This window comes from Acanthopagrus latus, chromosome 8 (assembly GCF_904848185.1).
Source record: "Acanthopagrus latus isolate v.2019 chromosome 8, fAcaLat1.1, whole genome shotgun sequence".
Classification (NCBI taxonomy): domain Eukaryota; kingdom Metazoa; phylum Chordata; class Actinopteri; order Spariformes; family Sparidae; genus Acanthopagrus; species Acanthopagrus latus.
In genome coordinates this window covers 14,792,979-14,807,909 of record NC_051046.1, presented here as the reverse complement: position 1 = coordinate 14,807,909, position 14,931 = coordinate 14,792,979, and the positions used below count along the sequence as shown (strand labels likewise).

At 44.5% G+C, this 14,931-nt stretch overlaps 1 protein-coding gene across 4 annotated transcripts in view; it reads left to right on the top strand.

Moving 5' to 3' along the window:
- Positions 1–14,931, top strand: part of LOC119024751 (A disintegrin and metalloproteinase with thrombospondin motifs 20) — an 84,282-nt gene that overhangs the window by 4,241 nt on the left and 65,110 nt on the right. For 2 of the 4 annotated variants that reach the window (XR_005076587.1, XM_037107822.1), the window contains exons 3-5: positions 1,585–1,753; positions 11,690–11,943; positions 14,322–14,405. Coding sequence is in view for 3 of the 4 variants with exons in the window: in XM_037107822.1 (XP_036963717.1) it covers positions 1,585–1,753; positions 11,690–11,943; positions 14,322–14,405 (507 nt within the window). In the remaining variant the exon portion in view is untranslated. Of the gene's footprint in view, positions 1–1,584; positions 1,754–11,689; positions 11,944–12,707; positions 12,759–14,321; positions 14,406–14,931 lie in introns of those variants that run through there. The other 2 variants (XM_037107824.1, XM_037107823.1) reach the window with 2 other exon arrangements.

The following is a 14,931-nucleotide window of genomic DNA, read 5'->3' as shown; positions in this document are numbered from 1 at the left end:
CTGTCACCTAGGTAAGTGGTCACAGATGGTTTTGTTCTCATACAGATTTAGAAAATAACAGTATAAAATGCTTAAATGGGTCACTTAGTATACCTGGGCACCCAGCCCAAGTAAACTATATGTGTGGGAAACCCTGCTGGCTATGAAGGCTAAATCCCTACAGTTTGCTCTGCACATGCTGGAATGGGCTCCATAATGGGCTCCACAATCTCAAGTACCAGGATAGTATCATGAACACTTTTCATTTCATTCTCAAGTACTTTGGAAAAGCATTTTGTCAGAGCGTGCAATGTGCCTGAACTGCGCCTAACGCTGCATTTTGCGTGCTGCATTTTGCGTGCTGCATTTTGCGTGCTGCATTTTGCGTGCTGCATTTTGCGTGCTGCATTGCCTCACATCGTGGTGGTTTTAGATCGTGATTGATCTCAAATGGGTCCTCAGTCGACTTTTGAGGCAAATGTTAGACCTATCCTTCATGTAACATTGTGATTTAATGGTGCAAACAGAGGACGTTATTTGGCAACAGAGAAAACGGTTGAATTTTCAAAACATGTTGGCATTTTAACAGGTTGTGATATTTTTTAGGCAGATCCCCCCACCCCTAAATTAGAGTCAATGTTTTGATTCATTCCTGAATGGCAGAGGCAGTTTACTTCATCCACATGACCATGTCAGAGCTGAAGGAACAGTAATATAGCATTTGAAGTAGAGCACAATGAAAAGCTTTGGGGCTCTGATTTATTTTCCCTGTGCCGTGGTCTTGTTGTTTCTATCCTGTGTCATGTTTTCACAAGCTCATTACGCTGCCGCTCTGAACACATGTAGCACTCAAGGCCCGTAGCACCTTCGAGGACGTATGGCGCATACGTGCAGGGCAACTAATCCTTCACCCTTTGAAAGGTAGAGAGGAAAGTTTGTACATGTCCTCCATATCCGATTTGTATGTTTTCCATTGTCAAGTGTCCGTCAACTCTGGGGGACGGTTATGGAATGATGGAATAACGCTGCCTTTAAGATAACATTCCAGTGTCCAATATCCTGTTTAAGTGTGCGCATGAAATTACCATACAAACACCATTGTGCCTCATGGCTGAGTGAGCTAAGAAGCTTTGTGAGGGACCGAGCTGCCAAATCAATATTAGCATTCCTCTGTCAGCAGCCCTGGCTGTATATGATGATGTCACTCCTCCCAGTGTCATGTTGTGAGGGGGGAAATGCATTACCACAGCCCAGACAAGCACTGCCGCAGCCTGTGCTTGAAGGTGTGAAATGGCTTACTGAGTAGCGATGACGATGATAAATGCATAAATGGCTTAAAATGTCTCACGATTTTTAGCAGTGACAGACCTGTGAACTTTGGAGTCAGCGTGTTCTTTCCATGTGCACCTGTCAAAAAAAAAAAGTAGTTTGAAAGCACGTGTGCCCCCCGAGGGCAATACAGAATGAATTTGATTAGACCGCAACCTCTTCAAACACAAATAATCTGTAAGTGAAACCTGCTCACATGGAGTACAGTGTGCACACGTGCGAGCGCACGCTTTGCACCAAAGCAATCAATGACGTCTCTTCTTTTTCCTGCCCTAGATTGGAACTTTTACGACACCACATGGCCAATACTTCTTGGAGCCACTTTTAAATACTGTGGGGGAGGAATATGACGAAGAGCACAACAAACCCCATCTTGTCTACCGGCACGAGAGGAATAAGAACATCTCGAGAACTGATAACTACACAGCGCCCTGTGCTGCCTCAGGTAACAGACTACAGACTGCCTAACTATACTGCCTGTAACCACTGTCTGTCTGACTGTTGCCCACAAACACTTACTTTTCTGGTGACCTGCATTCACTTTTCTGAGCCATGGCAATAAACAACAAAGCCCTCAGATGTAAATTACTCTCAGTCACGATCTTTGGCTTGTAGGATGCCTGAGAGACTTCAACCTTGATTAAGGGGTGTGACTGAAAACTCCTCAACTTAATTAAGCAACGCAGGCTCCAGCACCGCCTGGTGTTCTCATTCATGTTCTCCTGGAGCATTCAATCCCAGGTTCTAGGCAGGAGCTCAGAGGGAAGGAATAATTACGTTTTAGTTTGCAGATGCGATGAAAAGAACTGGAGAGGTTTTCCGCTTGGAAGGCTGCTTGAAAGTTCCCCCTGTTTCATTTGAATTTTTATAGCCGAGGTCTTTGGGTGGTGGAGAGGCCCTCAAGAGAAAGCGCGGTGACCGAGTGGAGTTCACCTCCATGGAAGGGCCTTAGAGTCGTCCTCGCAGGGAGCTCCTTGGGCGGCCTTTGTTGCACGATGCAATAAATCTTTTATGCGCAGACTGCTTGATTTGCTTGTTGTCTGAACCCGGCCATTGTCGCCTGGTGGTGGCCATTGTGTGTGGCGGCGGTTTAAAGGACTTGGACTGACCTGATGGGCCAGGCCAATATCTCCTTGTATGCTTTGCCCTTTCACTCGCTCAGTCTGTGTGTGGTAAACAGCGACTGGGAAATCTGGAGAGTCTCTCAGCCCCCACTCTGAGGCACTTTTAAATATACTCTTCCTTAAGAACCGGGTAAGTTAAAGCCTGGTGAATGACCCCTGACTTCTGATGTCCCAGGGATACCACTGTCATCATTCAGTGATCGATAAAGTCTTTGCCAGATGTTATTGAATATTTAATCAAACCTCAATAAAATACATCCGACTTTTCATCTCATAATCTTAACTGTGAGCTGATATACTCCTTGAGGAAATGATATACAGAATAAATAGTAAATAGTTGCAAGAAAAACGTATAGGATGAAACACCTGTGGGGCATCATCAAAGGGCAGCAGGTAACAATGAGCAGCAGGATTAAAGAATCAGTGGGGCTGGATTAGGACTGTGAGGTGTCTCAGGCTGTGGCTCCTCAGCTTTATCAGATAGGCCCCTCTCCAGATGCAGCGATAAATGTGCTCTTTGAAGACCATACTGAGCCAAGACTAACAGGCCTGTCCTGTCTTTTTATGGTGAGAAGTGCCGTGCACGCTGCTACTAGCAGGTTAGATGTAAACACTGGTTTGAAGCGTGTTTTGCTGCCTGCAAAACATTTGCAGTGGCTGCTCCTGTTCTTGGATTTGGACATATGCCCGTCGGCTTTGGACTCCCAGAATCTTTGAGAGAACACACATCCAGCTACTGTCTAGTTCTTGCATCTCTTTGCTTCTCTTTCCTCCTCTCTACACAGCGTCTGCCCAGAATGTCTTTCTTTCTTTTCCTGATGTTCCCCATCAGGCTAAATCACTGTCTAAATATGGGGCTCCTGACCACAGCCTACTTGCTGAGAGAGAAAAAAAAGTACAGAGAAACACAGAAGCATCAAGTGGAATCCTTGTTGGATTGAGAAACAAGACTTGTATCTTTAAACAGCTGTGTTTTTGGACTGTGCCATTGAAACTGAACGGTGTACCTTTTTGTATATTCCAGTAAAGACCACTGACCATCTTGTTTAAAAATTGTGGGGTGGATCGCATGCAAAATACTACTGATTACCTAAAGATGAAGGTTTCTCAGTAGCAGATTATGGGGATTGTTTGTAACCCAGTATATTAACTGTTATATTGGACTGCATTTGATTTTGCTGAAACAATTAAGTGGTCATTCTGAAGACGTTATTTTATGTACAAGATTATTTGATTTTATCTCAGTGTACATTTCTGTCTTTGTATATCCTCCCAACGCAACTGATCCGTAGCCGGTTGAGAAACAAAAGTTTCTGATTTATTTTATCACAAAAAATGAGAGACTATTCAGCTTATGTTGTGGGGGGCAGATTCCTTTCCCAGTATTTCTGCTTTTTTAAGAGCTATAAAAGCACTCTTTGTCAAATCGGTCATCTTACGGCCCTCTGTCTTTTCTTAAATCAAAATTGAGAACTGGAGTTTGAGTGCTGAGGGGTTTGGCAGGTTTGGGTTTTTCAAGAGGATTGAAAGCTTTATAGGCCTTGTACGTCTGAAACACGTCGACTATCTCAAACACATGGGAATGCTGAATGGCCACCAATGCCTCCAATCTGCTGGCCAGGCATACTTTACTATCTGTAAAGACATTGTTTGACTCGCTGTGGTGGCTATCACTGTTCACCCACTGTTCTCTGTGCCCAAAAGAAAACATCTTTTTTGAAAATGACAAAGATGAAACAAGTTGTGTTTCATCACATGGAAACAAAATGTGTATCAACAGAAAGATACCTCTGGTGAGATAAGCTTTCCCTCAGATATGATGTCTCACTTCTGCCTCAGTGTGCTACAGACAGTGCCGGAACAACAACTGGGACTTCTGTATCTATTGAGACAGTAAGAGTTTCCAGAGTTTGTACTGTCCCTGCACACCTCTGCAAAAATGTGTTGAAAGGACAGGAAGGCTAAGTTTCCACCTGAATTGGACAAGGATGAACTTCTCAGATTAGTGCCTGTCAGTACAAATACTTGACTGTTTTTTTAAGCATGTACCATCACTACGCGTGAAGTGTCAGCGGTAGAACTGCAATGATAAGGGCTTTTAAAGTGTTACCTTGATAGGAAATGAAGTTGTGTTATTTCAGCAGTAATGACATGGCTATATATCTGTCCTCAGCGGCTTTTCTTCACTGTGTGTGTTCAGACCACGGTGCTGTTCAATGGATGTGAGTAAAAATGTGTTTAAACTAATAAACAGACTAATAAAGCAATTCAGAAAAGTAAGAGTGATCAAACCTGATCTACATGACTACGTCACGACTGCTGGTCTCACTGACTGACATTGCTTGAAACTGTATCAGTCTTGTGTCTGTGTCGGCCAACCTGGGTGGCTTCTTTGCTGTTTAGAATACCTCTAGTGTAGGTAGCTGTTGAGTGGGTGATTAATGTTTTAAAGGCAGAGTGCCTTGTTGTGCCGGGTTCTGGCTTTTAAAAGCCTTGGGGTAAAGGAGCTTACCGGGCTCAAATCACAACACTGCTCCGACCTTTAATGACACATTTTACAGGGTATCTATCTCTGAGCTTGCATGTGAATCCCTGCGTCGTCTTTCGATAGAGATAGCAACAAGGATGAGGGCGGCTGCAGATGGGGGCGGACTGTTCACTTGCCCTCTTTCCTTTGCCTTCTAAAATCCATGTGAAGCGAGGCAAGAGACAGAGCGAAGGAGAGCTGTGCCGTATCTCTTTCTCACAGTTGTTGGCTGCGTGTCCAAAGCTGTGGGGTGTCATATTTTGTCTGAATTAGAAACAGTGAATTGAATACAGACAGCTTGACAGCTGTAAACCCAAACACCAGTGTTCCACTGTCAGCTTGCGAGTGTTTCACCCGATTTCTTGATGGCTAACTGAGGGCAGCTGGGACAGCAAAGTGACTGGCTTTGATGCGGCAATACTTGGCACACATGGCATCTGTGCCCCCTGACCCTCAACACAATCATTGTATAGGATTCCCCCCTTGGTGCCCACTGTGTATACATGGTAGTTCAAATGCTAGCATCAGGTTTTTGGTCAATGGGTTCATTTACATGGAAGAAATGCCCTCCCCCGCCTGGGGTTTGAACTAGCCGACTTGAATCGCTGCCCGCTCTCCCTTTGCGCTTTCATGTATGTGAATGGAAGCACTTGTTGATTGTGACCTCACTTCCCTCTTTGTTTGGAGTCACTCACTGGATGGGTGGATATGACCTTGAGTTTTCTCCCCTCCTAGAGAGGTGCGTCTTTACTGGGCTTACTGGTTTGCTTGCTGGGCCCCAAAAGTTCAAACTATATATGCATTCAGCGTTTTGTTTTCCTCTTGACTCCGGCTCTTGACAGGGGTCAGGAAAGGTGGCCAGCCACGGTGTGATGGACGGGCGCAGATCACTCAGACAACCTCTTTCACCTTTAGGGTCTCTCTTTAGGTGGTGTGGAGCTTCTGAATGTCAGATGTCTCCAAAAGGCTTAAGCTTGCTCTGTGCCCTCATGCCTCTTGGACAGGCCTAACCTCCCCCATCTCAGGAAGTGCCTATTGTTGTCAGCAAAAAAGAAAGAAAAAAGTTTGTTTCTGGCCTTTTGTGTGCAGGCGTAGATGTGTTTTGCCTGTGAGTGTCTTCTCACTGGCCTGTCAGTGGATGAAGTGCCCTGCAGAGTATTGGGAATTGCTGAGCAAGCAGTGCAGAGGAATGGAGAAAGGAGCTCCTTTCTTCATTTGTTTGAGCACTCCTGGCCTGCGCTGCATGTGCCTGTCGGTTTTGCTCCAGAGCCTGGCAGAGGCCCCAGCTTTTTCTCAAACTCCCACCGCCCGCCATTCTTCTTTTACACCTGCTTCCCTAAAGTTAGTTTCTCACCCACTGCCTCGCTATTCACCTACCTGGAAAAGGAGAAGTCAGAATGTCTTTGATTGATTGATTGTTTTCCATAGAATGTCAAGATGATAGTGTTTGTCATAATTGTCAAATGTGCTGAAAACTTTGTTTTGCCATGTACTGGTTGTACGTCGTGAGCAAACACATTAGGTTTGCGTAATGTGCAAGTTTTCCATCAGTGGTTGTCGCATCATTGCCTCAAATTTCATAACAGCGACAGATGATATGGTCCATCATGCTTACTGTCATCTGATTTTAAGATAACAGATACTCGGGACAGCTCTGAACAGGGCTGGGCAGCTACAGACAGTCTATAACTTTAATAGCTGCCATGTGTCCGCCTGCCCTGAGGCCTCAGCCCTATTGAACCCAACGTGTTGTGTTGTCTCGGGAGTTCCCGTGACAGATTCCAGCTGGGGCTATTTTCTGCCACTGTCTACTGTCTGGGCATTCTTAACAGATGGGGGCTGATTGGAATGGTTGGAGCACTTTGAGTGACAGTGACTGACTGCACGGTGGCATGGGGCGACAGGCGGAGGTGAGAGGGGGTGACAGGTGAGCGACAGTTTCCCATCGAGGTGGACACAGGAGACGCAGTGCTGAGAGGTGGCCGGTGAAACATCAGTGTCATCGCCTGCGGCTATGGCTGTTAATCATCTGAGGGGCCCGACGTCACTCAAAACTGCAGATCTGCTTTGCTTGTGTCCAGGAAAAAAATGTTTGTTTCATGATCACTTTTTTTGGTACGGTAATACTGGCACTATTTCCTCAAAAAAATGTTCTGAGGACGGGTCTTGGCCCAGAAGGGACTCCATTAACTTTGGATCCAGATAAAGGGAACAGATCCAGGAATCTGGTTCGGTAGTAATTGGTGGTTTAAAATGTAGCACAATACAGGGCTATCAAGTTTGACTCTGGATTAGGCCTAATTGAATTTAAGGGGACGGTCGGGCCTTGGCAGAGGTATGCGCCCCACTGAGTGCTGTTCTAGCTCACACGTTGAATTCACAGTTGTGTTTCCTCCTCTGTATGATAACCTACCCTCCAGAGTAGTTTCTGGGATCTGTTCACATGGCAACATTGCCATCCCAGTGTTCATCACTTGTTGGAATGTCGGCCCAAAACTAAAAATCAGAGTTGTAATTAGCCAGAATTATCCTCTAAGTTGCTCTCTGCATGTTCTTGTTAGATACCACAGTCAGAAGCTAGTTAATTGTTGGTTTTATGATGCTGGTGTTTTAAAAAAAAACATTTAATCCTTAACTTTGCACTGTAAACTGTAAACTACTTTCTCAAAATTGATTCCTTACGCAATAAAGATACAGAGCTTTCTCCTTTAAGGACTACAAACAAGGAGCTCTGTTCTCCCAAAAAGTCTATAATCAAGAGTTCTTTCAAGTTATATGAATGCAGCTTGAGTAAAAGTTTTGCCATGAACCAAGATGGTACTGATAAGTGTTCATATGAATGTGGATCTAACGCCACCAATTAAGACTGTCTGCCATTTTATTTACTTAGCTATCCTTCACAATCTTCAGTGAACATTTCACATTTCAAACCTGTACATTTTGATATTGTTTTTTTCTTTTTCAAGCTTGAATTGTTCAGTGTCAGGTACATTTGTATGCAGAGCCACACTTTTAAACACTTCTGTCATTAAAAGAATCGTCCAGAAGTTTGGTGGAGGTATGCAATTCCTGGCTGGTTATCAGTTTTAGTAACTTCAGTCATCCATCAGTCATTTCATCTACAGTATCATTGCATCAGTGTCTTTAAACCCGATTCCGAGAAACTCTCTGCTTGGCTCTGACAAAAGAAAACACCCCAGGGCCCTGCCCATCATTAGGAGTCCAGATCCATAAGTGGTGTTTTGTCTCCTTAGAGGAGGTCTGCTACTCCAAACACATTCTTCAGCTGACCACCATGCTGTCTTTAGCATGTCTCTGAGCTGAAAATAACAAATGAACTCTGAGAGCACTGTAAGTGTACAAAGCCCACCGTCTTCCAACGAGGTCAAAAGCCATGCCACTTCACTTTTAAAAGCCTTCTTTGGCAGCAACAATTAGCTGCCTTTGCTTCTCTCTGTCTAACCACAGAATTGTATTTAATTGTGCCTCTGTCTGCAGGAGTCTGTCTGTTAGTCAGAGTGTCTGCCCTCGTATAGAACCAGGACACTACCTACACTCGATGTAAGGCATACCGTCCATTTAATTGGCACCCGGGGAACAGGGCGCTTTAACTCTCAGCGAGCCACTGTAGAAGAATGTTAATTAGTTCAACAATGAAATGTGTGCGCCCCATTGTTGGGCTCTTGGCATTGATACTTTTGACAGAGAACTGAAGGAGAGTCAGAGAGCAAGTCTTTGATCTGGATTGAAATCTCAATGAGATCCTCACCGACAGGCCGGATGTACATGAATGGGCGGGAGCAGAAAGTGCATATACACAAGCATGAAAATGCTCCCATACTCGAATGTTTATAAATGGGTATAAACAAATGGACGTGTTCAAACCAATCTGGAATCTTGAGCTACGTATGGAACATTTATAGTCATAGTGCGTGCAGGAAGACTCGGTGTGCAAATAAACTCCGTGTGCAAATAAACATTTTATTGAGTGAATAGACAAACGTTGTTTGTAATAGTTGTTTGATTATTTTTTGGCAGAGTGATATGAAAGATTTTTGCGAGTTTGCAAGTCAAGTGGGCGTTAGAGCAGAAAAGTGAATGCGGGTCTGTTCGGCTTTGCGCATGCAGACTGGTGCCAATCAGATTACAACATTTATAGACATTTATGTGCCGTGCAGGGCTCATTTTATTGTTCTCTGTGATGAAAAACCACTGGAATTCAGTTTTATTGGCTCAAACTCATCAAGTGTTAAAAAAATGGAATGTATCACGTTTGATGTCTGGAGATCAGCTCCAACATGTAAAATACTGAGATGTAAATGTGATGCCCACCGAGGTCGAGGTCGCGTCTGCGTGCATCGGGGTCGGTGGGTCAGGGCGGTCACTCCTGTCTTCTCATGGTGTAAGTAGCGGCTCACTACCTAGTGAGAAGGGGATTTGACCAAAGGAGATTTGGGGAAAGGTTGTGTGTGGCTAATCTGCACTGATCCAGAGGCTATTACAACAGACCATATTTTCTCCTCCTCCTCCTCCTCCTCCTCCTCCTCTTCTTCTTCTCTTTTTTTCATCTTGTACTCACTCGAGTCTTAACACCGATTTCTGCAGATGTAGATACTCGTCTGCGCTTTGATAATCCCTTTGATGTCAGACTGTCTGTGGTGATGAGTCTGTTTAAGGGATTTAGTGTAGTGGGCTTGGCCTCGGAGAGATCTTTCCTGGAAAACACAAAGCTCTGTTCTGGCCCAGCTGCCCGGGCTGTGTGCGCAGGCACAGGCGGCCTTGGCGCTGACTTGGATGCAGGCGCTGGCATGGGGCTGGGCCTCACGGCGGCAAGAGCTGTGTGCCATTGTGCCAGGGAGTCACGCTCCACCTCGCGTGCCCACCGGGGGCATCGCTTGAATAATCTCGGAGCGCTTAACGAGTTTTCTTTCCTCTTTTTTTTTTTTTTTTTTCCACTTTTCAGTGAGCTAACAGTTACACACAATCTCTCTCTGTCCGACTGTCTGGAAAGATTGAGTGTTGAGAAGACAATGAAACTCTTCACCATTATCGGGTTATCCAAAGTTGAGGAGGTTGTTTAGGATGACGGACTCCGAACTATGCTTGGCTCGTCAACACTCGCAGTTATATAATGTTCACTGAATGTCATTTCATGTTTAATTTATACGCCACTGGATTCTAACTCTTTTTTTTTTTTGTGAATGTGTTGTGAATGTGTTGTTTAACGTGGCACACAACTCATAAAAGATGCACTGTAATGCCTAAATATTATCTTTCATGCAACTGATACCATATGGATCACATAATAAATAAAGCTCTTCACACGAGTCACGTCTTTCCTCATGTGTGCAAAATGCTTTTAAGTTATGGCGCTACAAGAAACCTCAAATTGTGTGTTTGCATGATTTACTGTGTTAACCCCCCGCTTCATAATCATGGCACTTTGTCTGGCGGCTGCTTAAATCCATCTTCCCCCAGCTAACAGACGGCAGAAAACCACTGCAAGCCGTCTTTCTTGCGTAGTATGGCATTTGGCTATGTATCACTGCAAATCCTGACAGCACAATGGCCTGTAAGCATACAAGCAGTCCTCGAAAGGCGCAAAAATCCATCCAAGACTGATGAACGCTTCACACTGGCCAAAAACATTTTGACATTCAGACTATACAGGCGATGTTTGATGTGCTCGTCATTAACTTGATTAACGATGTTAAAAAGAGATTTTTCTTGACAAGGATCCATCGCTTATTTTTCAGTTTGAGGTGGTTTTCCTGGTCTGTGACAGGAATATACTTCAGCTGTGTGTCCCAAACAAAACTGAGCTTGCCTCTGTCGACACCAGATGCCCCCCCCCCGTTTATCTACTCAGGCTTCAGTCTTAGAACACATCCCTGTGGACGCAGTCATACATGTATGTGTGTAATCAAATCTGCTTTGACCTCAGCCTTTGCAGATTTTGACTTTTCCTTCCCTCCAATCAAACACACCCTTCGCACTTGTCTCTGCCTCTGTCTCCCTCTTTTAACTTCAGTCTGTCATGGTGATGGAATCTATCACTTGTAGCCAGCTCGACACGTGCAGTTCAGCTGAGGGAATGGCAGTTGAGTACAGTATACGGCTGATGTCCTGTTTTTTTTTTTTTTTTTCTGATGCTGTTGTGGAAAGCATTCACCTTGTTCCTGCAAATGGATTCAATCTGGCATTGTATTATATTACATTTGTTGCCATTCAGCACGAGTGTCCAACATCCAGATTGTGTACTGGTCAGGATCAGGGAGGGATCATTTTAGGATTTTTATATCCTATTGCAACCAACTCAGAAGTATGAGTCTCAGTGTGTACTGAGACTCATACTTCTGAGTTGGTTAAAATGTCGTCATGGGATTTTCTTTTTGCATGGCTTACATTCATGCAGAATGTACGTTGCCTGACAAAGCTCGCCACTGACCCCGTGTCTCTTGGTACGACTGTTTACCAGAGCACCAGAATGACACAATCATTGATGGCGGGGTTTTGACACAGAAGTCCAGCGTCCTTCTGTTATGTCATTGGAATTCAGCTAAGCTAAAAACCCTTGGCTCATAACTGTAGTTGTGCTATGCTCCCTCCAGGAAAGTGGACGAATTTGAATATTTGGGATCACAGTTCTCCTATATGAAACATGTTTTTGTTACAAACATATTTTCCTCCCTAAATGATCACTTATGTTGATTTTTGTCTACTGAAACAGAGGACTCCAAGAAGCCAGTCGCGTTCGAGAGCGGAGGGAACATGGGAGAGGAGCTGGACTCTCTCAGAGCCACGATAGACAACCAACACTTATATGACAGCAACTCCAACAGCACACACCCGGGATCCCCACGCAGACGCAAGCGTTTCCTCTCCTACCCTCGTTACGTTGAGCTGATGGTGACAGCGGATGCCAAAATGGTGCGTCACCATGGACGCAACCTGGAGCACTACATCCTAACAATCATGTCAGTAGTAAGTAAAACAATGTTTCTAAAAATTATTCTCATGTCTCAATGTTGAAGATGTTGTGATTGTTATCAAATGATTTGAGGATATATCATTGTGGGTGAACTGTACTGCTAGATAGATAGTTTTGGTTCAACAGTATCCATCCAGGTTTTGAGTTATTCATTTCTGAGATTTCTGCCTTTGTCTGTTTTGTTTTGTATCATAAGTGATGCTTGAATGACTACATCAAGGCTAACTGGTTATTAACTGGTGAGCTAACTGCTAGCACAACAGCCAACTTGGAACATGCTAGTGCTGGCCGTTATGTCATCGGTGTAACAGTCTGTGGGCCAATCAGGAACTCGTGGGCGGGGGCAGAGGGAGAAACACTATCATGCAGATTCAATGGACTGCATACTCAGGAAGCAAAGTCAGAAGCTAGAGGACGTTTTTGGTGTGCGTGCCAGGTGAGCAATTCTCATAAAGGTGTACAGCGTAGGTGCCATTTTTGCAATCTGTGTTTTGTTCCTTGGCAACAATAGTTTCCTGGGCTAGCTAGCTCGCTAACGGTCAATTATCTTCCAGTCAGACCCAAGCTAGCTTTGTTGCTAATAGTAAGTACGTTCAAGAGGAGTTTCTTCAAGAGGGGTGTCCTACGTCTTGTATCTTTTCTGGAACAGTTTATCTACCAGCAGAGGAGAGAGATTTAAAACAGAGTTGATTTAAAGCAGCTGCAACACAGCTAACTTTAATAAGCTAGAAAAAAGGTCCCTCTTTCTAACTCCAAGCAGAAATCTCAGAAAGGGTGAATGAAGCACAAACTATCTTCATGGCATAAGGTAATGATGGAAAGTCTTTTTGATTTGGTGAACAAACCCTTTAAAAACTAAATTCAGCCGTCGCGGTCTGTGTGTTTTTTAGCCTCAGATGTTACTAATTGACATTTTGCTTGTAAACCCTGTTGCAACCCCAGCATGCTGCTGCTTTTACAAAACTGGGCCAGTTAATTGGTAAAATCCTGACTCAGCCCCCTTGACCTCTTCACGAGTCCCATATCTGTCTGAGCGAGCTCTCTGGCAATCAAGCCAGTAACACTGTGATTGACTGTCTGTCTATATTTTACAATGAAATGTGTTTGGGGGGGGGGAGGGGGGTCTGTGTCAAAGCAGGATAGGTTATCTGTTGTACTGAACTGTGTGTACTGTCTGTAGTATGACGTACAGCATGTTCAAAACACTCATTAACTTATAAAAAGAGGCTGAGGAGATGATTGTCAGTGGAGTGTTACCCATAAGTAAAGTAGAAAAGGCACGGTCAGTGTTAAGGATTGAGGTTAAAACATTGCTTCTGCCATGTCTGCAGGCCAGCAGTGCACGCACACGCACACACATGCACACACACTCACACACATGCACACACATGCACACAGGTAATATTTCTTACTGAATAAACAAGCTGTTCTCAGGGGACAATAAGGACCCCAGAACATTGTTGTCCTTTGAGAGTCTTGTCTATTCAGGTTATTCAAGATTTCCTACCTACTGCACCTTTAAATAAGCCGGATTCCCTGAAGAACCCCACCCTCCCAAGAAATTGACCAGAATCAGCTGTAATATGTAAACACCTCCTCATGTTATTTGACCCTAAAGATTCCCAGAATGACCCCAGTGGTAGCTACGGCCTGCTGATGTTGCAGCTTTTTAGTTAACTGGCTGTATGAGACACTATAGTGATGGTCCAGTGTGGGCTGCAGCCCCTACACTTCTGATTCTTGCACAGATCATACAATCACATATTGTACATCGGGGCGAGAACGTACAGAACAATGTCCCGTGTTGTAGATGGACATCGAGCGTGCACAAACAGGCCCCCTTTGCCCACGCTGGACATGCCTGGGACACGTTTGCTCCCCCTCAGGCTAAGACACGCTAAATGTTTATAGTGGACTAATGAGTTCCTGTCAGGAGGCCGCGCACGGCCTCAGGAGACCGCTGGCCGACCGTGACAGAGGTGCACGAGAAAAGCAAGAGAGGGGAAAAAAACTACAGAGGGAATGTTTTGCTGTCCTCTCGGAGGGGCTCTGTGCTGCAGCTTTGCTGGTGTTTGCCATTTGTTTCTGTGCCCAGGTTTCAGTTTATTTTTTCTTCGCTAAGGTCTGTGAGGGAATAGTAATTGGTTTTAATACCCTGTTGATTAAACTTACCCTGAAGGAGACTTTTTTTTGTTTCCTCCAACTTCAGTGAGCTGTTGCTGTTTTGATTAAACCCCATGGAGCTCAACCAGACACCAGAAATTTCTCATTCCAAGTATTTGAGCAGACTAGCTCTGATAGTGTTCCTGCACTGTGGTTCAGGTTAGTGGAGGTTTGCATTTTTTGTCTGTGTGTTTTGTGTTTGTTACAGGTAGCAGCGGTGTACAGAGACCCCAGCGTAGGAAACCTCATCAACATCATGATTGTCAAGCTGGTTGTCGTCCACAATGAACAGGTGAGTGTGGGGTGCTAACCGTATCTGTAGCGCAGGTCTCCAGTATGGCTTACGTCAGTGCAGGTGTCCCTGGGCTGGCCTTTTTCTCTGTGAGGCCTGTTCTGAAAGGACACTGCCTGCCTTGTCAGTCTCAAGTCTCAAGCGAGGTCTCCCTGGAAAACAAACGATACTATAGTGAGGTTAGCCACCTGCGAATGAGAGGCGGCTGAAGAGTCCTGCTGTGCTTTGCTTTGTCATAGTAGCTGATTGTTAAATAGTTCAGTTCAACCCAGTATTTGCTGATCTCGGTGTTATTCACATCTGTTGTCCGTTATGTCTGTTGTTCATAATAACAATACGGTCAGTCAGGGTGCAGATTGTGATCCTCTTGTGGCTTTGTAAATAATTTACACAAAACAGAAGGTTTTTGCAAGTGAACAAACATGTTTTTAGAATTTCACAAAATGTTATATCCTGATAGGCATGAATTGTGATAAATGTGTATATTCTTAATGACATAAATATGGGTTAATAACGGGTACTTAAC